We start from the raw sequence: 22,033 nt of genomic DNA, 5'->3' as shown, positions 1-22,033 counted from the left end.
TAGCAAAATCAAGTGAAGAAGATCCCACCACTGATGAGACATTAGCTCTGCTGCTGCCTCAACCCCTCTGACCTCAAATCACAGGAAGTAACCCTGTTGCTTTGCTAGAAACCAGGGAAAGCCCTGGACAGGTCCCACTCTCAAGAAGACCATAGTCCTACAGAGGAGAAATTATTCCCATGTGGACCAACACAATAGCACTGAAGTTAAATGGGTTATGAAATTATTTCAGATCCTCTGAAAGCAGATGTAGCTCATCAAGCAGGAATAGTTTTAAGGTTTGTGATGATCCCAAGCTGTTTGCTGTGGGAAGAGTGAATTTTCCTTTCCTTTCCAGTGAGTGGGACAATTTGTCCCTGTGTTTCTGATTGTGAAAGGATCACCAAACAATAAGAGCTCTAAGTATTCCTTTCTATTCCTTCTACCTGAAGCCAGTCCTGTCTGGACATTTTATAGTCAGTATTCCCATGTTTGTGAATAGTTTCTTACCTTTCCTGCTGTAGGGTGTTGGATCAAGAGTCATATTCCTCAGGACTGGAATAGTTTTTGCTAATGTGAACAGTGGAGAGCCCAGTGTTTGCACAGAGCTTCCTGCATGGAGATCCCTGGGTGATGGGAGCTTGCTGAAAGGGCACATTTTGTACAGTTTGCACAATGCTCACAAAATTCAGAGTAATTCTGACAGTATGGGAACCCTGACAGGTTTATAGGCCTATCACTGATATGGTTGCAGGGTTTGGAAGCTGCTCTCTTATTTATGTGTTTCAGCAACAGCTAGAGGTTGTGGAGGGTTTTTCCTTCAGGGAATGGTGCTCTGTACTGGAGACTTCCTCCAAGAGTCCAGAAATCTAGCCTCTGGGGAATCTGCTCTTTCCAGGCATTTCATATAGTTATTTTTGGCTATGTCTGTGGAGATTTCTGGTCTCCCAGTGCAGTTATTTTTTATAGCATATGGCTGTGAAGTGTATAGTATTAGACATAACTTATTCTTGCATGTTTGAGTCTCTCAGAACTGCACATATGCAATTACTGCCTCTTGCACCTGCTCCCTCTCTGGCCTGTATTTGAAACACTCCTTTACTGCAAGAAGCCGAAGCTTTGGAGGCTTCTAGACAACAGTTCCTTTATTGAGTGTGCTAAGTCACCATAAATATTTAATTAGGTGTTGCTCTATTTTTAGTTAGATACAGAAAAAAAACAATCCCCATTTCCTTACATTTCCATAGAACGTTTTCCTGCTGGAAAACTCTCCCTGCATTGACAAGAAGCCATATTTTCAGACGGTGCATAAAAATTTGAGAGGGTGAAAGGTTGGTAAAGAGGAGATTGCACTAAGCTGAGGGGTCTCTTCTGTGGCTCTCTGCGTGGGAAGGCTGTTGAATGGCTGGTTTTGTGATGGAGCTGTGCTTTTGGGCAGCATGGCACCATGTCGTGCTGGTAGGAGCAGCCACTTCCCAGTGAGAGGAGCTTCTGCTTCTCCTGTGTTTGCTGTCTAAAATAAATCATGGCTTTGCTGGTATTTTTTAATGCAGAGTCATGAATCAGCTAACCAAGCTGTCCTGGGTATGCCAAGGGGTGACACTGCCTCTGCCATAAACCTTCAGATACAATCATTACCTGGACTGTAATTACAGTTGATGTATGTGTGTGTATCTGTAGAAGAAAGCAAAGGCTGAGGTGTGACTGTACTGCCAGATTTAAACAATGAGTTGCTGGAAATACAGCGAAGATTTCACTCCACCCATTAACCACACAGGTTTCCTAGGAGGGTTTGTTAAAATTAGCTAATTATAAAGCCTCATTTCATGCTGCAAACATTACCTCGTGTCATTTGCCTTGAAATGGCCTCCAGGAGCACACACTAAATACCAAGAATGAATCTTGATTTCTCCCGTAGTTCTTACACTTCAAAGGCAGTTTGAGTCTTGCTGCCACCTGTAATTAGAAAGTCAATCTGATTACCTAGTGTGGGCAGCCCATCTCTGCCGTGTCCTTGATTTCATGTCCTGTGGCTTCCCACACAACCAACTTCATCTCTTTGGACGTCATCTCTCTTCATCTTGCTGATTTCTACTCAAGAGCTATCTGAAAACTCTGCTGCTCTTTTCAATGGTTAAAGGGCAAGCTTAAATGACAAATTTAAAATGCTGTATATGCAGTGACCTCAAAATCAGCATTTGCTGGCACAGGATGAGAATTAAGTACGCTGAAATCCAGAATGTCTCTTATATTAAAATTGTCTTTAGAAGCCAGAGGGAACTAACAAGTAGAGATAAAAAAATGAAGTATGTGTCATTTGGTTACAGTAATGATGATGGGGAATGAAGAAGCAATTTGTGGGTATGCTAAGGGAGAGAAATTATTTAGAGCAGGATAAGGGTTATATGTAATCAGATTAAATTACCAATAGAAGAAGTAAAACACATTCAGGAAGGAGGCCTGACATGGAGATCTACCAGGCTGAACAACAGGCTCATCACGGGATGACACAAGAAGCCTCTCTGAATGGAAGCATTTGGAAACAGACCCAACATTGTGGAAAAAGGGCAGGTGAAGTTTGTTCCAGACACGTGCTGACTAAATATTGCAAGAGGTACTTTACTGTCTTGTACTTGATGTATTGGTTAGGTGGCATATGCATTTGTACATTACAGTAATAATTATACCTATTAAAACTGAGTTGAATGCTTCATTAGCCAAATAAAATGCAATAGACCAAACAAAGCCCTGTAACAACCATGTGAAAAGCTGTGTACACTTCTAGTCTCTGCAAATAGACTCTCTGCTAACATTTCCCCTCCCTCTTTTATGACACCTGAAAGTTAAACCATGAGCCTGTAAATGTTCGCAGCCTAACTTTAAACTAGGACTCCCAAAGGCACTGCCGGTGTTCCGAGGCAAAAGTATACCTAAAGCTTACCTAACACCTGTATATGAGGAATTAGATTCTCAGACTGTAAAATCCTTGGACACAAATAGTCTTTTATCACATTTGTTGAAGCAGATTCCAAACCACACACTTGACAGGGTAGACTTTTATTGAAATGCAATATTAGTAAGTAATTAAACAGCCTTAGTCATGTCATTTGACTTAAGATCTGTCACGACTCATTCCGTATCGAGCACAAGCCTACCTGAAGCAACTGGACTCCTGCCCTTGGAGTTTATTCCAGTCTGGTTTTGATTCACAGTCAAGCACTCAAGAGATGTCACTCATCAGAGTGGTCATTACACCACTCTGTTGTCACCACAGTCGTGACTGCCCAGCACCTTCCAGCTCGCTGTGAAGTGACTCCTCATGTGGCCACTCAAACTGGCAGCATAAAGCAGATTTAATGAAACACATTATTAAGCAACCAAGCAGTTACATGACATCTGAGCACCACCCACCTGGATAAGACTTCATTACGCATGCTTGTTGTCTCATACAAAAGAACCTCTGTAGTCCTCAGTGTCTACTAACCACAGTGAAGTTAAGGCAATGTTTGCTAACGCAGCTCAGTGTCATGCTGCAGAATCCAGGTCAGGAAATCCAGCAGCTTCCAATGGGAGCTCAGCATCTAGCCTGCTTCAGAGCTCTGTAGATCTCACTAGCCAAGGAAATAAATCTTTAGAATAATATACACCTCAAGAATCTGAACCTTGGCTCCTTGGGTGATGGGCCTGCAATTGTGCAGGCGTATGAGGATATTTTATCCTTTAAGAGAAAGTAAAATATGTGTAGTAAGCATGTATATGACTGAAGGAGTATATATAATTTCTGTCAAAATTCATATGTGTATTGAAGGATATTGATCTGCAGTCATAATTAATTCATGTAGCAATGTGAAAAACATCCCAAACGGTTACAAGGAATTTTTCAGAATAAAATAGCTTTAAATACTCAGAAGAAGCACACAGCTTCCCATATTTTTCTTGCACTAACATATCAAATTGCAAAGTTACACATTGCTGTACAGGAAACACAAACATAAAAAAGCATACACGAGTCATGAGGGAGCTGCCTGAAGAGAGGGGAGTAAAATACCCATGGATGTGGATAGGACATTATCGGTGTCCTGGGTTCAGTTCTAACAGTTGTTTTACTCCTTCTTGATAGCTTTCAGCTTTAGCTTGAGAACAACACTGATAACACACCGATGTTTTCAGCTGTTGCTAAGTAATGCTTACTCTAATCAAGGACTTTCTCAGTCTCATGCTCTGCCAGTGAGGAGGGGCACAGGAAGCTGGAAGGAAGCAGAGTCAGGACCCCTGACCCAAACTAGCCAAAGGGGTATTCCATACTACAGCACGTCATGCTGTGGTACCCTCAGAGTACTGGGGGGGGGGTTACCCAAAAGGCCCAGATTGCTGCTTGGGTCAGGCTGGATATCAGGTGGTAAGCAATTGCACTGCACATCACTTGTGTCTATTCTTTTCCTTTTCCCCTTTTAGTTTCATATTCTCTCCCCTTGTTATTTCCCTTATCATCATTATTATTACAGCAGCGATTTTGTGTTATACCTTAGTTACTGGACTGCTCTTATCTCAACCCATGGGAGTTACATTCTTTCGATTCTCCTCCGTATCCCTCCAGGAGCAGGGGGAAGGAATGACCATGCAGCTGCATGGTTCTGGGTTACTGCTGGGCTTAAACCACAACACTCAGGACTAGCAACTTTTCAAAAATGGCATGGCAATCATGTGTGATTTCATGGTTTGTTTTGGTATTTAGCAGAGGGCCCAGTGCCATGCCTTGGGATGGCAGCAGGAGTTTGTCCTGGGGTCCTTGGACAAGGGGGAATGGCTTTAACTTGCCAGAACAGGGGAGACTGAGATGAGCTCTTAGGCAGAAGCTCTTCCCTGTGAGGGTGCTGAGGCGCTGGCACAGGGTGCCCAGAGAAGCTGTGGCTGCCCCATCCCTGGCAGTGTTCAAGGCCAGGTTGGACACAGGGGCTTGGAGCAACCTGCTCTAGTGGAAGGGGTCCCTTCCTGTGGCAGGGGTTGGAGCTGGATGAGCTTTGCGGTCCCTTCCAACCCAAACCAGTCTGTATTCTACCATTCTTTCCCCTCTGCACTGAGTACTCAAATACAGAGTACCTCTGACAAGGTGAAAGGATGCTAAGGCCTCAGTCTGGGCATGGTTTGAAGTCAGTTATGAAACTAATCCTATAAAATATCTTACTAACCTAGAAAACCTTTGCAAAAGTTTTCCAGTGGAGTCACAGATGTAACTGCACTAAAACTGTGTTCTAGCTTAACAGGCTTTCCTTTTAATATAATTATTAACACCAGTTCTGAGGAAGTGTGACTGACACATGGAGCTCCTTATTCCTCCAGATAAAGGATGAATCTTTAACAGATTTCTGACCTTTTGGGGCAAGATTACATTACATGGCACCACAACAGACAGACTTAAAGGAGCAGATCCATGGTGTGTAAAATATATCTACTACAGCAAAACCTCCATCGTGTTTCTCCCACCTTGCACTATCCAAGCCCTGCCAGAGAAGAGCTGTGAAAAATGTAAGGCCTTATGTATGATTCTATGATTCTATATGGAGTAAATACAGAGTGATCTTCAGAGCCAGATGTGTTTTTGGAGTATGGAAGCCATCACATGTGTAAAGACAAGAGCTCATACAACAAGCGAAGCCACGAACAGATGATTGAGGCCTTTCATCATGAACAGAACAACTGTGTGTGCTGCAGGTGCTCAGTGATGATAGGTTTAAAATACTTAATTCTCTTTATTACAAGAAAACAGAAGTGCATCTCTCTTTAAGTTAAGCTTGGAAAGCACCTCCTGATGAAGGTCTCGGGAGCCTGAACTTAATACATTTCCAAGATGTGTTTTACAACCCCTTGTTAGTTTGGCTGTCTGACATGTTTTTATTCAAAACAAAAACATAGTATTAGTCTGGAAAAAGAAATAAGGTTTTAGCTCTTCTGTAGAAAGGGGCCTTTGTAAACAGTGTGATGAATCTGTAGCTACCCCACATACGTGACAGGCAATAGGTGTATTTACTCCAAGCCATCCTCAAAGTCACTGGACATTGTTTATACATTAAGGTTTCCACTGACCTTCTGCTACAGCCCTGTCAGCGAACCTTCTGTGTAGTTTAAAGATCAGAATGGAGTAATCTATATTATTTTCCCACATACCCTCTTCTGTGGGTGTACTGATCCCTACATAGGATTTTTTTCAGCTTTAAAACCTCTGTAAAGTCTGTGATTTACTGCGTTCTTCGTAGCTGTGCTGCTAAAGCCGCTTAGCGCGGATGTCATGAGAGCTGGGAGTGTAAGGCGCAAGCTACGAGTGTAGAAACCCGCGGACAGGCCGTGGGTTATGTTATGTATTTAGAGGACGGGGCTGGTCCTGCCGCGTCCAACCCCCGAGCGCTCTGACACCGCCCGCCATTGGCGTTACCCCAGCCGCCTCCAACAGCGCCGCCGTGCGCAGCGCGCCTCTCGCTCTGATTGGCGGAGGCGGGGACGGGGCGGGGCTAAGGCCGGACCAATCCACCGCCGCTAGAGGAGGGGGGAAAAGAGGGGTATCCCGGCACAATGGTTCGTCCCAGCCGCCTTCCCATCCCCCCCACCTCCCCTCTGCTAGCCTGAGCCCTTTAGGCCGGGCCGTTACTAGTGCTCGCGCGCGCCTACGCAGGACCCCGGGGGCTGGCTCCTGTATTGCCTGACTGCAGCGACGGAGACGCGGCTCCGCCGAGTCCTTGCAGAGGTGCCTCTTGGCTCGCGGCAAGCCGGTGTGAGACGCGCCGCCGGCCAGTCACCATGGCCCTTGTGTTCAGGCTTGCGCCGGCGGCGGTGGCAGCGGCTTCCGTTCCGGCGTTTGAGCCAGGCGGCTACGAGCGCCTGGGCGCGAGGAGGGGTGAGGGCGCGGGTCCTGGCGGCGCGGAAAACGCGCCAAGTTTCCCGTGGTGGGGAGAGCGGCGCCGGGGCGCCCCGCGGTCTCCATGGCAACCGGCGGGGCCCGGCGGCGGCCCGCACCGCGCCGGCACGTAGCGGTGAGGAGAGGCGGCCCCGGCGGCCGCGCCGCGGGGCTCGGGCCCGCTGTGTCCTCCGGGCGGGCCGGGCCGGAGGGAGGTGCAGGCGGTGCTGCTGAGGGAGGGGGTGTCTGTCAGAGGGGGGGCTCCCGGGCCGCGCTGTGCTCCGGCGTCGGTTGGTGCTTCCCGCACGGAAAGTAAATGGCGACTCTCGTGTGTGTGTGTGCCTCAGGTGTGAGCGCCCGTTGCAGCTTCGCGGCCGCTTCCCTCCGTGCCAGGAAAGATGCCCGGGGTGTTGCCGAGTGACAGCACTGCGAGAGGGAGCCCGTCCAAAAAGAACCGGCTTTCGTTGAAGCTCTTCCAACGGAAGGACACGAAAAGAGCGCTGGATTTTACGCAGTCGCAGGAAAATGAACAAAAGAGCTCGGAATTCAGAGGCTCCGAGATGTATGTAAGAGTTTTGCTCTCAATAAGCGTTTCTGGGGCTATTGTGAAAGTAGTTTGATAGCTCAGCGAGTCTGATGCGGGGGATAAACAACGCTGCTCCATCCAGTCATTTAAGTGTTATATTCTTGCATAAGTATGTGTTCTGACATGTAGGAAATAAACCCCCAAGCCAAGTTAATCAAACTGGACTTACTATTCACTGTAATAAATGCCTCTATTTTCAGAAAGTGAGTTTGCCATACTGTGGATGTTTAGTTGGAATAAACTTGGTAACTTGGAAGAAGTTACCTTATTGGAAGTTACCATAAGGCAGCTATTCTGATGCTGAATTATTTAAAGCATACTAAAACATAAGGTTCTGTAAAATGAGTTTTAATAATAGAATACTGGATTTTAAGGTTTATTTCTGCTGCAAGTAAAAGAATTGCTCACATAGATTACTGCCATTCATTAGGTATTTTGAGCCCAGAGTGTATCTGGAAACTGATTTCACTGCAGCTAGTGGGGAAGTTTTAGTGGGAAAAACTGTCTAATTGTGGTGAATTACAAATGTTTCAGAGACTTTAAACTTTGGTTTTGTTGGTCAGTGCAGTGCATTAATCCCTGTATATAATGTGCCAGGTTTATGGGTTCCCCCTTTCCCCTTTTTCTCTGTTTTTAACCTTTTTAGTTTGCATACAGATATGAAGTGATGTGAACCTGGAGCAGGAGACAGTAATAGGAAGTACGTGGTAGGCACGTTTGTCTAGTGCTGCCTTAAGAATGAACAAAGAAGATACAAAAGTGTTCTGAAGAGAGGTTTTTCTTGTTCCTTAAGTGGGTCTCCTGGTGGTTCTTGACAAATACCTATTGGAACTAAAGGCAGATTTGCCTGTAAACCTGTCTGGTTTTGTGTAGGTTGCTGAAGGATAAAGCTTGTGTTTGAGTGCCCACAGTAGCCATATAGACACTCCCAGGAACACTGACATTGATTATGATCTGTGTATATTAGTACTGAATTCTATAAGCTAGCTTGGAGGTGGTGGATGGCCAGGAGGGAGTTTGTGCATGCACACCAGGAGGAGCCATTGTCAAAAGCTATCTCTTACACTCTGTTTTCTCTGTTTAATAGTGATCAGGTTGTTCCTGCAGCACAGCCTCCCTCGCTTGTTAGCTGTGAGAAGAAAGACAACATGTTGCCTTTTGTGGGCTTGAACAATCTGGGTAACACTTGTTACCTTAACAGTGTACTTCAGGTGAGATAACGTTGTTTAACAGTCCTCCAAAACATGATTTTCTTTTGGATAAGCACAAGTGGATGAGATTTGGAGGTTGATATTTCATAGATGTCTGCATGTATTATGAAGGGAATCTAATTACAGTGGGGAAAAAGATGATACTGTAGGTTGCCTTGATTGGGTAATTTTTATGTTGGGCACCTCCCTGCTATGAATAATATGCACCTTTGAGCAACCTGCTCTAGTGGAAGGTGTCCCTGCCTATGGCAGGAGGTTGGAACTGGATAAGCTTTAACGTCCTTTCCAACACAAATTATTCCATGATTCCATGTTCTGTTCGTGCTGTGCAGCCCTGGGAGATGCAGCGCTAGTTTGATCATAAGCATGGATATGTATGTGGAGTAATGTCTTACTTTATCAATTATTCTCTTGTTGCTTTCAGGTATTATATTTTTGTCCTGGCTTTAAAACTGGAGTAAAACATTTATATAATATTATTTCAAAGAAGAAAGAATCTCTGAAGGATGAAGGAGAGCAAAAAGCAGAAAAGGTAACATCTCACTACACATTCCTTTACTTGTGCTTTTAGAAGTGAGGCTGCAGGCTGGGAGTGTAATGAAAATTTAACTCAATTGAACTCAAAAAAATCTTACAAACAGATTTCTTCTATTTATATTACATTGTATATTTGTTTTGAACTTGCATTCAAACTGGAGTGTCTTGTATTCAAATTTCAGTGTAAACTTGTAAGCACAAGTCTTGAGTTTATAAAAAAAGTTCTGTGAAGCTCTGATATCTCACCATGCTTCTGACATTAAGATAATTATGATACAGTGCTTTTGAGCAGATGGAAATTAGGGTTTGGTCAAAGAAAGTTTGGGTTTTAAAAATAATGGCTGGTCTGGCTTTTATATTTGTTTTCTACTGGTAAAAGAGCAGTATATTGTCTGAAACTCACCTGCTTCCCACAGCAGAAAACTACTCCAACTGTCAAATATCTGCTAAACTAAGTGAGGGTAGGAAAGAAAAGAGTTTAATTTGTTGTTGCAAACAAAGTTGCAAGTATCTGTATTCTTCTTATGTTATTACAGGGAAATTGTAAAGAAGATCCACTGGCAAGTTATGAACTAATCTGCAGTTTGCATTCACTGATCCTTTCAGTTGAACAGCTTCAAGCCAGCTTTCTCTTAAATCCAGAAAAATATACAGATGAACTTGCTACTCAGCCACGAAGGCTACTGAATACCCTCAGGTACAGATGATCTTAAACACATTGTCAGAATTTCACCTGAAGTTTTGAGGTCATTATCATTGTACAATGCAGCATTAGAGACTCAGATAAGGTAGACAGGCTTAAATTTAGAATATGGTTATAAGAAGGGAGTTTTTTTGTGTTTATTTATACCTCCATATCGTCATAAATTTGAAAGTAAATTTTAATTTTCTTGGAATCCCAGCCTGGTTTGTGTTGAAGAGACCTTAAAGCTCATCCAGCTCCAGCCCCTCCCATGGGCAGGGACACATTCCACTGGAGCAGCTTGCTCCAAGCCCCAGTGTCCAACACTGCCAGGGATGGGGCAGCCACAGCTTCTCTGGGCACCCTGTGCCAGCGCCTCAGCACCCTCACAGGGAAGAGCTTCTGCCTAAAGAGCTCATCTCAATTTCCCCTCTGTCAGTTCAAAGCCATTCCCCCTTGTCCTGTCACTAAATCCCCTTGTAAAAAGCCCCTCTCTGGATTACTTGTCAGCCCCTGTAGGCACTGGGAGCTGCTCTAAGGTCTCCCTGGAGCTTTCTCTTCTCCAGCCTGAATAAGACCAACTCTCTCAGCCTGTCTTTACAGGAGAAGAATAGAATTTAAATCCAGCTAAGCCTTAAGTGTCTAAATATTCTCATTGACCTGAGAAGGACTGATGCTGGGTTGCAACTGAATGTGTTTAAATGCATAAGGCTGTAGTTACCTTCCCATGTCTGCCTGCAACAAAGACTTATCTCTAGATTGGGAGAGGATCCTCTCCCACTTTTATATTTAAACTCCCTAATTTAAATCTCATCCCATTAGCCAGTTAGCAGAGTGTAACTAGTCTTCATTACTTTTACTCATTACTTTTACTAGAGAGCTCAACCCTATGTATGAAGGCTACTTGCAGCATGATGCCCAGGAAGTTCTGCAGTGTATCCTGGGTAACATTCAAGAAACGTGTCAGCTACTGAAGAAAGAAGAATTGAACAAACTGCCTGTGGAAGAGCCTACAGCTAAACCAGAGGAAAAACTTCACCAAAATACTGAGAGCAATGGAACTGGCAGCCCTGCTGAGGAGGAGGAGAACACACCAAGTAGCCATGTTGGAGAGACAGCTGAGGACAAGCTACTCAAAGGCAATGGGAAAAGAAAGAGTGATGCAGAGGGTGGCAATGCAAAGAAAAAATCCAAAGTATCAAAAGAGCAGATTGCAGCAGAAGAGAATCAAAGACAAACCAGGTCAAAGAGGAAAGCGACAGGAGAGAAGTTAGAAAATCACACTGATGCCATTGCCAAGTGTTCCAGTGAAAATGAGAGTGCAAAGCCAACCCAGAAGAAGTCCCGGCTCAGATTAAACTGGTTAAAATCTTCATGCAAGCAGCCTAGTATTCTGTCTAAATTTTATAGTCTAGGAAAACTAACTACAAACTTGGGATCCAAAGACCCAGGGAAAGAAAATGATGACTGTGAGCTGGAAGAGTCATCTGGAAAGTGTGAAAATGGCAACAGTATTAAAGAAGAGTATCATGAACCTGCATCTCCTGTGGAAAGCCATAATGAAAAAGGAACTGAAAAAGAACCAAAAAAGGAAGGTTGGTGACCAAGTGTATGGGCTTAAGGTTATTGAAATTAAGAAGTTGCTATGTGTGAGAAGTCAGCCTTCAGACTGTAGCCATCAGAGCTCTCCAAATACAAAATTACATTCTCAGGAATTGAAAGAGATTTTTATGAAAGAGAATTTATTTTTACACATGTTGTAATTTATTCTTTTGTAACTTGACCTGTTTAGCTCAGATATTAAGAGATACTTCTCTAACATTATGTAATTGTTGTACAATACAGATAAAAGCAAAAGGTGGAATATTACCAATTTGTATTATTGTCATCCATAGAAATAGCAAGTGGATTCAAGGTGTAAAGGAATGTTACTGTCAGGAGCAAACAGACTCAAACCCCACTGGCTATTTTTTTTGCTTCCCAAGTCTTTACAAACAATATCCTCTCCTTCCCTCCCTACATTTTAGTCCTGTATTTCCAACCTTCTCAAGAACTGGGAAAGACAGTGGATGTATTATATATGCTAACTAGCTGGCAGGTATGGATTGTGTTCATGTCAGTGAAACAAGATCCTTTTGAGGAAAGGGCCTTGGTGCGAATTTAGTACTTAACAATTTGGAGCTTTCTGATCCACCTGCCAAGGTTTTATAAATTTGAAGGAATACAGAACTTTCTGAGATCCGCATTTCTTCAGCAAATGTCACCAAAACTGGCCAGGAAGTTTAGAAAGTATTGGAGGAGAGGCCTGAGAATAAACAGAAACCAGGCAAAACCACAGCGTGGTGGTCCTTGGGCAGGCTGGCAGTCCATTCTAGAGAGTGCATTCATGACAAACACAGATTTTCCCAAGTGTGACACCATGATACTTCCAGTATAAAGCAAGAAACTAATCTTAAAACAGAAATTAAAGTTTGGGAGCCAAGAGAAAGAGGATCCTTGTTTACTTAAATGATATTGTGAAAATTGTGTGTGATTAATCCTGAAAAGGCCACATCTGTAACACTTGATTTTCCAAGACGGATACCCAGGTTCTGAAATATCTTTTGAATAAAATGCATCTTGGTAAGTGATGTGGTATATACTTTCTCTAGGTACAGAGCTGGCTGTTTTTGAACTAGTGGAGAAGCTGTTCCAGGGCCAGTTGGTTCTGAGAACAAGATGCCTGGAGTGCGAGTGCTTTACTGAAAGGAGAGAAGATTTCCAGGACATCAGTGTTCCAGTGCAAGAAGATGAACTTTCTAAATCTGAAGAGAGTTCTGAAAGTAAGTAATGATCAACAGGGGTTGTGATACGTGTTTCTGCTTCAGCCAGACTCTAAGGAAGGATAGTGCCATGGTTATCGGGGAACACTGCTCCTGTTTGTGCTGGTTAAAATTAGAGGCCGTTCTCTTATCTCTTGTCCTGATTAACTTTAGACTTTGGAAACACAGTGCTGATAATGTAGACAGACCTTGACAGCATTAAAATTGTTTCAGACCTTAACATAGAACATGGATTGCTGACAGTTCTTCACTTACGAACGTATTTTCCTGCTTATAAATGGGTATTTTATTTTGGTATTCCCTTCATGGATAAGAAGTTCTGCTTTTTCTTCATTTTATAAGAAATACCTGTTGTTTTTTTTCTCAAATGAGTATCCAGTTGAGGTTTTTTGCTAATTCACTATAAAAAGTACTTTTTTTTCCAGTGTTTTAGACTGTTTTCACCTTAATAGTGGGTGATTTTTTTGTGTTTGTAAATGTTTGTCCTCTGGTATCTTTCACAACTATTAGTGATTTATACATATTTTTATAGTTATTTTCAAAATTAAGCATTGCAACAGTGCACTTTTGACAATCAGAATTTTAAGGAAATTAATTTTAGTTCCCATCTGAATTTGGAACAGCTTTTACTATTTTTTGCCCTCCCCTGTTTGCTGAAGGACTGCAGAGTAAGGTGTGTGGTGCTGTTGGGGTGTGAAATGCTCCCTGCAGCAGAGGTGATCTTGTCACCATCAAGTGTAAAGCTTTTGGGGGAGGCAAAATGCAGGAAGGAGAGGGAATTTTCTGCTTATTTTGGAGGTTTTTCCTTAATGAGTGAAATTCTGGTCTCAAATACATGCACCCAGTTTTATAGATAGGGCAACAGAATTAGCACGTGTAATCTGAAGACAAGCTTTGGGAAAGCCATTGATTTTAAGTAATAACATTATTGATATTTTCATTGCTTCCTGAAATGATTCAGAGATCTGGAACATCTTCTGTTTCATACATATTGACTGTTCTTTATGGTGTTGATAGGAGGTTTTGAGCATGTCTTAGCTTGACATACTTTGTTTTGTTGTTGTTCTGGTGGGATGCATTGGAAATGTAAATAATAGCATGTCTGCAAATGTAATGATTCTCTTTTATAGTTTCTCCAGAGCCAAAAACAGAAATGAAGACTCTTAAATGGGCAATTTCACAGTTTGCATCAGTGGAAAGGATTGTGGGAGAGGATAAATACTTCTGTGAAAACTGCCATCATTACACAGAAGCAGAACGCAGCCTTTTATTCGATAAAATGCCTGAAGTTATAACAATTCATTTGAAGTGCTTTGCTGCTAGTGGCTTAGAGTGAGTATGCAGATTGCCTATATTGTGAAACAGTGTGCTGTTGGGAAATCTTACCAAAAGAGGTGAAAATGTCTTGTAACTTTTCCAAAAGCAGATTCCTAGATTGAAATGAACTAAAGTCAGTGGGACGCAGCCTCTCATTTCATAAAGGTTTTCTGTTGTTACAAGTACTGGCAGAAATTACCTCCAGGAAAACTGTTTTATCTGTGTTCTTAATAACAGCCTGACATCCTCATGTCTCTGAAAACTTTGTTAACTTTTAGTATCACCTGTGAGTTTAGAAGCAGGTTTAAGTACTTGAGCAGCACAGGGAAGGAGAGCAAATCTGAATTTTGTGGTTGTAGCTAGCAGTCTTTGGTCTCTGGGTGTACTAAAATCCAGGGGGAAAAATACCGAGAGAAACATTTTAGAGATAACACACATTACAAAAAAAATTGACCAGTTCCTTTAAAAATAATGTAATACCATTGATACTCAACGACTGAGCAATCAGTTTGATGTTCTATCCTGTAGAAATCCTTATTTTTTTGAAAGAGATTATTCTTTGAGTGTTCTTTGTATTTTTATTATTGGGGCTTTTTCATACTTAGGAATTTAGGAATTATCTTTGGAAGGGAGAGAAAAAGATAAGAAAACCCTTGCCCCTACAGTATTGTACACAATTTATGCATAGCATTTTGCAGTAAATTCCGTTTCTTCACTGAGTTTCCTTCAATGAAAAGGCTTCATCAGGAGAAACTTCTTCTAACTTCCCAATATTCCCCCAGATCCTTTAGCAAATTCTTAACCCATTGTGTTTTGAAAGTGGCTGTACAGTTTCAGTAATGTTCGCAGACTCAGCCTGTGTTTGCAACTTCTGGCATTGAGCAGACATAACTTTTACTATGTGGGATAACTCTGCTGGTTGCAGCAGAAGATAAACGGGTTGGTTTCAGCATCCCACTGTCTGGCCTCTGCTTCAGAGAGCAGCCCCTGTTTATGACCTTGATGGCTAATCTAGTTCTGAGCCTTCACACTGAGCTGCTTGTAAGTTATTTAGGCACAAATTTGCCTGTTATCTACCAGGTTCCCTGAGCTTTGCATTTCCTTGTGTGTTGGCTAGCCAGCAGGAAGTCTGAAGCACGAAGTATTCCATGGAATTCAGTTTGTTTCCCCAGTATTTTACAACTGTGTTTCTCCAGTACTGAGGTGTACAGGACCTTTGGCAGTGTAGAGATACCAAGTACAGGTTGACAGATGATTTATCAGAGGATGCTTTATAAGCATATACATTTATACTGTGGTCAGTATAAATAAGATTTGTAATATAACTAGTGTCAAGGATAGATTCAAGATACTTTTACATGTAGTTTGCCCAGATTGTTAAAACTAGATTTCTGTCTAGTTTTTATCTATATATAAAGTCTGTGTTCAGTATTTGTTTTTAGGAGTATCTAGGTTTCTGACAAAGTAGAAAGGAAACTTCCCCTGTCTCTGCAATGTTTGCTTGCTTCTCTTCATACAAGTCCAGGGTTGTACAAACAAAATTGTCTTTCTATTGCTCTACATAATATTTGACTGTCACAATGAGGCAGAGAAGTTGCACACTTAAAAAGTCATACTGCTATGGTTGAGGAGCCCTTGATGCGAGATGGTGTCCTGCTGTGATTATAGGCTATTCAAAAATACAACCCCAGATGTCCACTTGAAGGGAAACCTGAATATCATCTTCACTTTGCTTCTGTATTTGCTACTTTTTGCTTCTACAAGGCAGTACCAGCAGCCTGCAGATTAACCAGCCATCTCCTGAATCACTTACCTCTCCTTCTGTCCTTGCAATGTGCATTCAGGTCCTTGCTCCAAAATACTTAGACCTGTATCCTGCTCAGGTTGAATCCAGTCTCTTGTGCTGTTCCTCGTGTGTCCTCTGAATCATGTCATATGTTTTCTGCCAAGTGTTAGCAGCCAGAGATTAAGGAAGTAAGAGTGGAAAAACGAGATGTAGAACCGGAGTCAGTGACGAAGCAGAAGCTGCTTAGAGGATTCTTTCCTCTTTCCCAGTTTTTGGCTTGGAATCTTTATCTTGGACAAAACCAGGTCACTTGTAAACATCTTGATTTGCAGTAATAAAGCCCAGCTGCAGATCAAGGGGGAAAGAGCGGTGGCCAATAAAACAGAACACTTGCTTACTCCATAGTATCCAGTTACTCAGTGATTTTTGAACAATGAGCTTTGATTGCACTTCCCCAAATTGACTTATGCAACCTTAAAATATTTATTGTAAAATTTACTACCCTTTTCATAGATGAGATGCCAATGGTTTATCCTAAAACTAACAGCAGACTGTTTTCCTTAAACCAAGACTTTTAAACTAAGAATCTTCATACAACTTCTGTCTGTAAAAATTCTGCAGTCTTGTCTGCTTCTCAGTTGTGCTCTACTGAGTTTTCCAATGACTGAGTTTTAAATAAATAAAGAGAAATGGAGGAGAACAGTAATGGAAGCATTTGCAGATAGATAGTAGAGATTTGCTTTATCCTTTCTAGATGCTGGCATGCAAAGTGTTTGATTTACTTAAGCAGCCAGTGTGAAAATCAACTTGCCTGGGGATGAGTAATTCTCTTTGGCAAACGTGTGTGTGGTGAAAAATGTGCTAGGCCACGTGTACTCAGACTGCAAAGCTATTAAGAAACGTGTAACTGGTAACAAAGAAATGTGTAACTGGTAACATCTAATTAAGTGTTTCCACTATATAAATTCAACAACTGTGAGAAAATCAGATTGTTGTCTTGTGAAATTGTATCAGGAAAAGAACAGGTGATGTTTTATTTATTTAAAGAAAGGTTTCCTTGGTTTTGTTACAGTCACATTTCCTAATGAGTGACAGCAGTGCCTGTGCCACTGTAAATCCTTTATTTGGAGTATTTTGCATCCATGTGTGTTAAAAGTGTTGCAGTAAAACCAGCTCAAGTCTTTAAAGGTGTGTAATAACTTGAGGTATTAACTCAGTAGAGTGGGTAAAGTTCTAATTTATGGTCTCAAAAGATGCAGTTGCAAAAGTCAAGTTTGTTATGTATGAACTGTGCATCAGTCAGAGGAGGCAGAGTACTTGGCATGCAATTTTTCTGTCTTCAGATTCTTATGATTCAGAAGAACAAAAAGCTAATAGGAAAAGATTTCCTCTCTTATTTCCTCCTCTCCAAATCTTTCTGATGCTGGATCTCATTCAGAAGGTAGAGCCTGTTTTTTAATGTTTTCTGTCAATATGATTGTCACAGTGTGCTTGAGTGGAACTGGATTTCTGATCTAGAGTATCAGCAAGCAGTTTCTCTGTTTCTTCTGAGTATCTCTATTTCTGGTTACTACAAATAGGGATTTTCAGAAGATGTATTAGTTCTCATTAGTTTGAAATGAGGTTTCAGGTAACTAGATTTGAGTGACTGAGAACATCTGTGTGTGTGTAAATGTATTTATAAGTGTTTATGGCTGTGAACATCAACAAAATGTTTAGAAGCACAGCAGGACCAAAACTAAACCCAGGGAAGCAAAAGTAGTAGGTTGTTAGTGCAGTTATACACCATATCTGCAATTTCCTTGGATTAAAGATAGTTATTCTTTCTTATGATAAAATACAAGTTGAATAATAGTAGGTAACTCTTTGAAGCCTACTTTTTACAGGCTTTGTCTGTATTCCCCTATACTTTTCCCTACAACACCCTAACAGTTGAGTAAGGCTGAATCAGCCCTGAAATCTATTAGGATATCATAACATATCATTAAATAAAGAGGTTAATTAGCTTATGCAATATCTGGCTGATGCAAGATGTAAATCGTGTAGGATCCTTCAGGGAGTCTAATACACAATAAGGTGAAAGTCCCAACACTTTTCAAATGCTCTAGAAGATCCCTATCGTAATGAGAAGACTTGAACTTTTCTCATTGTAGATTTGTGCACTGTGAACAAAAAGCTAGTTATTTCTTGAATGGTAGATGCTTTTCCAAGATAAATCAGCTAGGTAATTGTCTGAAAACTGAATAACATAGGACAGTTAATGTAGACTCTGTAGTGATAAGGAAGTGTTATAACTTACTCATCCTTGGGTAACCATTGCATTACCACTGGCACTAAGATAGGCTGAGAAAAATACCTTGCTCAGTTCTTTCTAAGTGACATTAAAGCTACTTGAAAATAAAATAGATTTGTATTCCTTTATTTAGTGAATGGCTCTTTCAGAGGCTTGGGAGGGGAAACAACCCTGCTTACTTCAACCTTGGATGTTGAAGAGCTTTTTGGTTTAAATCTGGCAAGCAGGATGGTGTCAGTGCAAGTGTTCAGTGATAACTGAACAATCGGGCTAACTCTTTAGCATCACTACTGAGAAATTAACTTGATACTTCAGGGAATCTCCTTAAATATTTAAAATACAGATACTAGGGTATAATATTTAACATTATAGACACTTGTAAAAATGCCTTTTCTGAACAGGGACAGATGCTCATGATAAGCAAGTTGAAAAGTGAGCAACGTCTCCTAGTCTTTTTAATAGAAGAATATAGGTACTGCTTTAAGTGGCCCATATATTGCACTTATTGCAAGCTGTTGTGGCAGCAGGTCTTAACTTTATCTTTCTTCTGAAGGTTTGATTGCTATGGAGGACTATCCAAGATAAACACTCCCTTGTTGACACCCCTCAGACTCTCACTAGAGGAATGGAGCACAAAGCCAACCAACGACACCTATGGATTATTTGCTGTGGTAATGCACAGTGGCATTACAATTAGCAGTGGACACTATACAGCTTCTGTCAAAATCACCGATCTCAACAGCCTGGAGCTGGATAAGGGAAATTTCATCACTGACCAAATGTATGAAATGATTAAACCAGAACCACTGAACGAGGAGGAGGCGAGAACTATTGCTGAAGACTACGACGACGGCGAAGTCTCATTTAGAGTCAATGGAAACACACAGCCGGGTAAAGTTCTGAACAAAAAGAACATGGAAGCTGTTGGACTTCTAGGGGGGCAGAAGAGCAAGTCTGACTGTGACCTCTACAACAAGCCAGCTAACCCAGAGAAGTTCCTCAGTGTAGTTACCGAGAACAGAAATCCCGAGTCTAGCAGCAGTAACGGAGGTGCAGAGTGCAGCACAGAGCACGGCGAACAAAACGGTGTTAATTCCAGTGGACTAGAGAACAAAGCCCTGTATGTGCTGCAGAGCCTGAAAGAGTATGAAGGGAAGTGGTTGCTTTTTGATGACTCTGAAGTGAAGGTTACAGAAGAAAAGGACTTTCTGAATTCCCTTTCTCCGACATCGTCATCTACATCAACTCCTTACCTACTGTTTTATAAGAAGATTGTAGAGTGATACTGTATTTTGACTGTAAATATCAGGGACTTATATACACCATTTGGTCTGGTTTGCATCAAAACTACCTGGAGGAAGCAGCTGTTCTGTTTTTGAAGCTATTGGATCATAATGTTTCTGGTCTTTTTTGTTTGGTTTAAGTGGCTCAACTTGAATTAACAAACCGTGACACAAAACTTACTTACTTAACTCCTGTAACTTTGATGCTGGACAATAGTGATCTTACCTTTTAGAAATACCAATTTGTATAGTTCCTAAAGGATGCTTACAGGACATGGTAGTGGTTTTAACTCAACTCTAGCTCTCAGAGATACCTATTGTATTATTAGCGTTTTCTTTTTTTAATAAAAGTTATTTGTATTCATATCCTGGAGTAAATGTATATTAACTAGCAGATTTCATCAGAAGTTGTGTATTTTTGTAACTTGGGAAGTACTACTTCATATTTAGTCTTTGGGTAATTGACGTGGTTTATTCTCCTTATCCAGTTCTCTACAGCTCGGTGCAACTCGAAGCACAAGAGAAGGGTCTTGTAACCTCACTTAGTGTCTTGGGAGGAACTGAACTTAATAGAAATGTTTGAATGGCTCTAATTTGCATCTTGCTGCATAGGTGTTACATGGGCAACGTGTAAATAGGTGTGATTAATACTTGCAAGCAGGGGGAGCGTGTAGTGTAATTAAAATAATTTTGTACTTTTAAAGCCCTCTAATATGCATATCTGTTTGAGTGGGTTTGGGCCCTAGTGTGATCTTCTAACAGTTCCTTTGTACTTGGAGCTCACTGAAATGTGGGAAAACAGAAGCATTTGGCTTTGATGCTTTGTTAAGATTGTATATATATGAAATAAAAACTTTATGATATGCATCTGAGATGACTAAATCAGCCTTTTATGTTTGGAGAGGGTAGAGCAGAAAGTGAAAGGGTTTGGGCACTCTTACAGAAAGAGAAATTGATGATTTACAGTGCTTTAAGAATAACATTCTGGTTTTTAACTGATTCTTGTACAGTGTGTCCTAATTTGAAGGTGCTTGATGACTATAGGTAATATAAGAAAATGAAGTGGATTATTGCAAAACCAAGTGAGATGTTTGGCAATAAATAGAGGTTAAAATCCCAAATCATCTTTCAGATGCTAAAATGTTTGAATCCTATAAATTGCAGAGAATGAAAAACGTTTAATATATGACACAAAATAGATGAGCTCACTTCTGCTGTCACAGGATGGATGGAATGAGATGAGGTACTGCTGCAGAGACAAGGGAAGATCTGCAAGATGTGAGTATGCCCAAGTTTTCTGGATACATTTAAAACTTCCTCAAATGCAAACTGATTTATTTATAGGAAAATCCCTGGACACCTCTGCCTACGTTATTCTGCAATCCTTAATTTTTTTACAATCTTTTATTATAATGTAGCATAAAAGCTGAGAGGTAGCTCATGAAAAGTATCTGTTATGGTGGACCTCTGATTTTCTTGTACAGGCCCTGCTTTTGCAGCATAGCCTAGGGGATGCTGTATTACTAACGTGTGTTTCAGTCTAGAAAGCTTGTTCTGTCAATAGAAACAGTGTAAGAAAAGCTGGACTAAATTTAGAGTGGCTTATGAACTCCTGCTGAGTAGGTGTCTGTAGTACTTTACTTCTGCAGAGGAGGAAAATCTGGCATTACAGATACACTGTAAGACCTCTCCTTTTTCCAAACCATTGCCAGCATAATCCATGATTTCATACTCTTAAACCAAGAAACAGCTACATTAACAATAACCAACAGTAATCTTACCTTGCAAGGGTAGCCAAATCACAGTTAAGAGTGATATTTGTTACTGCCTGCAGTGGGGGGGGTTGCTGAATTTCAGCCTGCAAATGGAAGTTTGTTTTTCCATCCCTGACCCAAGAATTAGGTTTTTCCATTCAACTTTAGGAAGTGTTCCCAGGAAACAAAATACTGTTACATTCCACAAAATATACTGGCTGTGGGTGTCACTGGAGAGGAGACCCAGCTGTATTCTGTCACACTGCACAGCTTGAGAGAAATGCTCTTTGTAGGCAGTGAAAACATGAGCTGCTGGAATACACCGAGTAAAACACTTCTTTAGTGTATGGAGATAGAGTGGGGTGGGATTTTTGGAGACTTATTCAAGCAAAGCACTTTAACACCCTTCCTGAACTAGCAGTCACCACTGTAACTAATGCCCTGCATTGCACATGGCTTCCTAGTTCACTGCAATGCAAAACCAAAGTGTGGCTGCCCAGGCCTGGTACTGATACAGCAGTTAACAGGCTGACATGGGGCCATCCAGTAAAATAAAAGGATATTTGTACAACTAGATTGAAATCGATGCTTTCCTAACTGAATAAACTATATACAAGGATCAGTGTAAATTAAGGTTTCATTCTTTTGTGGCTGTGGGGATTTTTTTCCCCTTTCCCACTTTGTAAATAATTCTGCATGCCTCTTCATATAAATCTCTTGCAAAACTATCCTCTCCTTCCTCAGTACTTTCCAGTCTGAGAGTCCCTGGCTCCAGAGAGCTTCCAAAGCCTTTTAAACACCCCTGGGCTTTGCCATCAGCCTCTGAAATGTCTCATGTCCCTACTGGATGCCATCCATCCCTCAACAGATCCAACACACAGTACCTTTCCAGCC

General features: G+C 41.5%; 1 protein-coding gene across 2 annotated transcripts; it reads left to right on the top strand.

Annotated features, from left to right (window-relative positions):
• The first annotated feature begins 6,873 nt into the window (after positions 1–6,873).
• USP1 (ubiquitin specific peptidase 1) lies at positions 6,874–20,252 on the top strand. Of its 2 annotated transcripts, XM_034063665.1 has the most exons (9): positions 6,874–7,004; positions 7,216–7,430; positions 8,542–8,665; positions 9,090–9,197; positions 9,739–9,899; positions 10,761–11,479; positions 12,536–12,706; positions 13,837–14,038; positions 18,656–20,252. In XM_034063665.1, exons 2-9 carry the CDS (start codon positions 7,267–7,269, stop codon positions 19,383–19,385), a joined length of 2,379 nt encoding a protein of 792 aa, XP_033919556.1. In that variant the 5' UTR covers positions 6,874–7,004; positions 7,216–7,266; the 3' UTR covers positions 19,386–20,252. The 2 variants fall into 2 exon arrangements, with proteins under 2 accessions (XP_033919556.1, XP_030906526.2); XM_031050666.2 differs by lacking the exon at positions 6,874–7,004 and having other exon boundaries at positions 7,254–7,434.
• The last annotated feature ends 1,781 nt before the right edge of the window (positions 20,253–22,033 follow it).

This window comes from Melopsittacus undulatus, chromosome 6 (assembly GCF_012275295.1).
Source record: "Melopsittacus undulatus isolate bMelUnd1 chromosome 6, bMelUnd1.mat.Z, whole genome shotgun sequence".
In the NCBI taxonomy this organism is placed as follows: Eukaryota; Metazoa; Chordata; class Aves; order Psittaciformes; family Psittaculidae; genus Melopsittacus; species Melopsittacus undulatus.
Note: the sequence above shows the minus strand (reverse complement) of the source record. Positions and strands in the feature narration are given on the sequence as shown.

Excerpts from the sequence above, each read along its gene's own strand:
- USP1 (XM_034063665.1), top strand. The coding sequence starts at position 7,267 with ATGCCCGGGGTGTTGCCGAGTGACAGCACTGCGAGAGGGAGCCCGTCC. Across the intron at positions 9,900-10,760 it reads AGGCTACTGAATACCCTCAG|AGAGCTCAACCCTATGTATG; the intron begins GTACAGATGATC and ends TACTTTTACTAG. Across the intron at positions 11,480-12,535 it reads AAAAGAACCAAAAAAGGAAG|GTACAGAGCTGGCTGTTTTT; the intron begins GTTGGTGACCAA and ends TACTTTCTCTAG.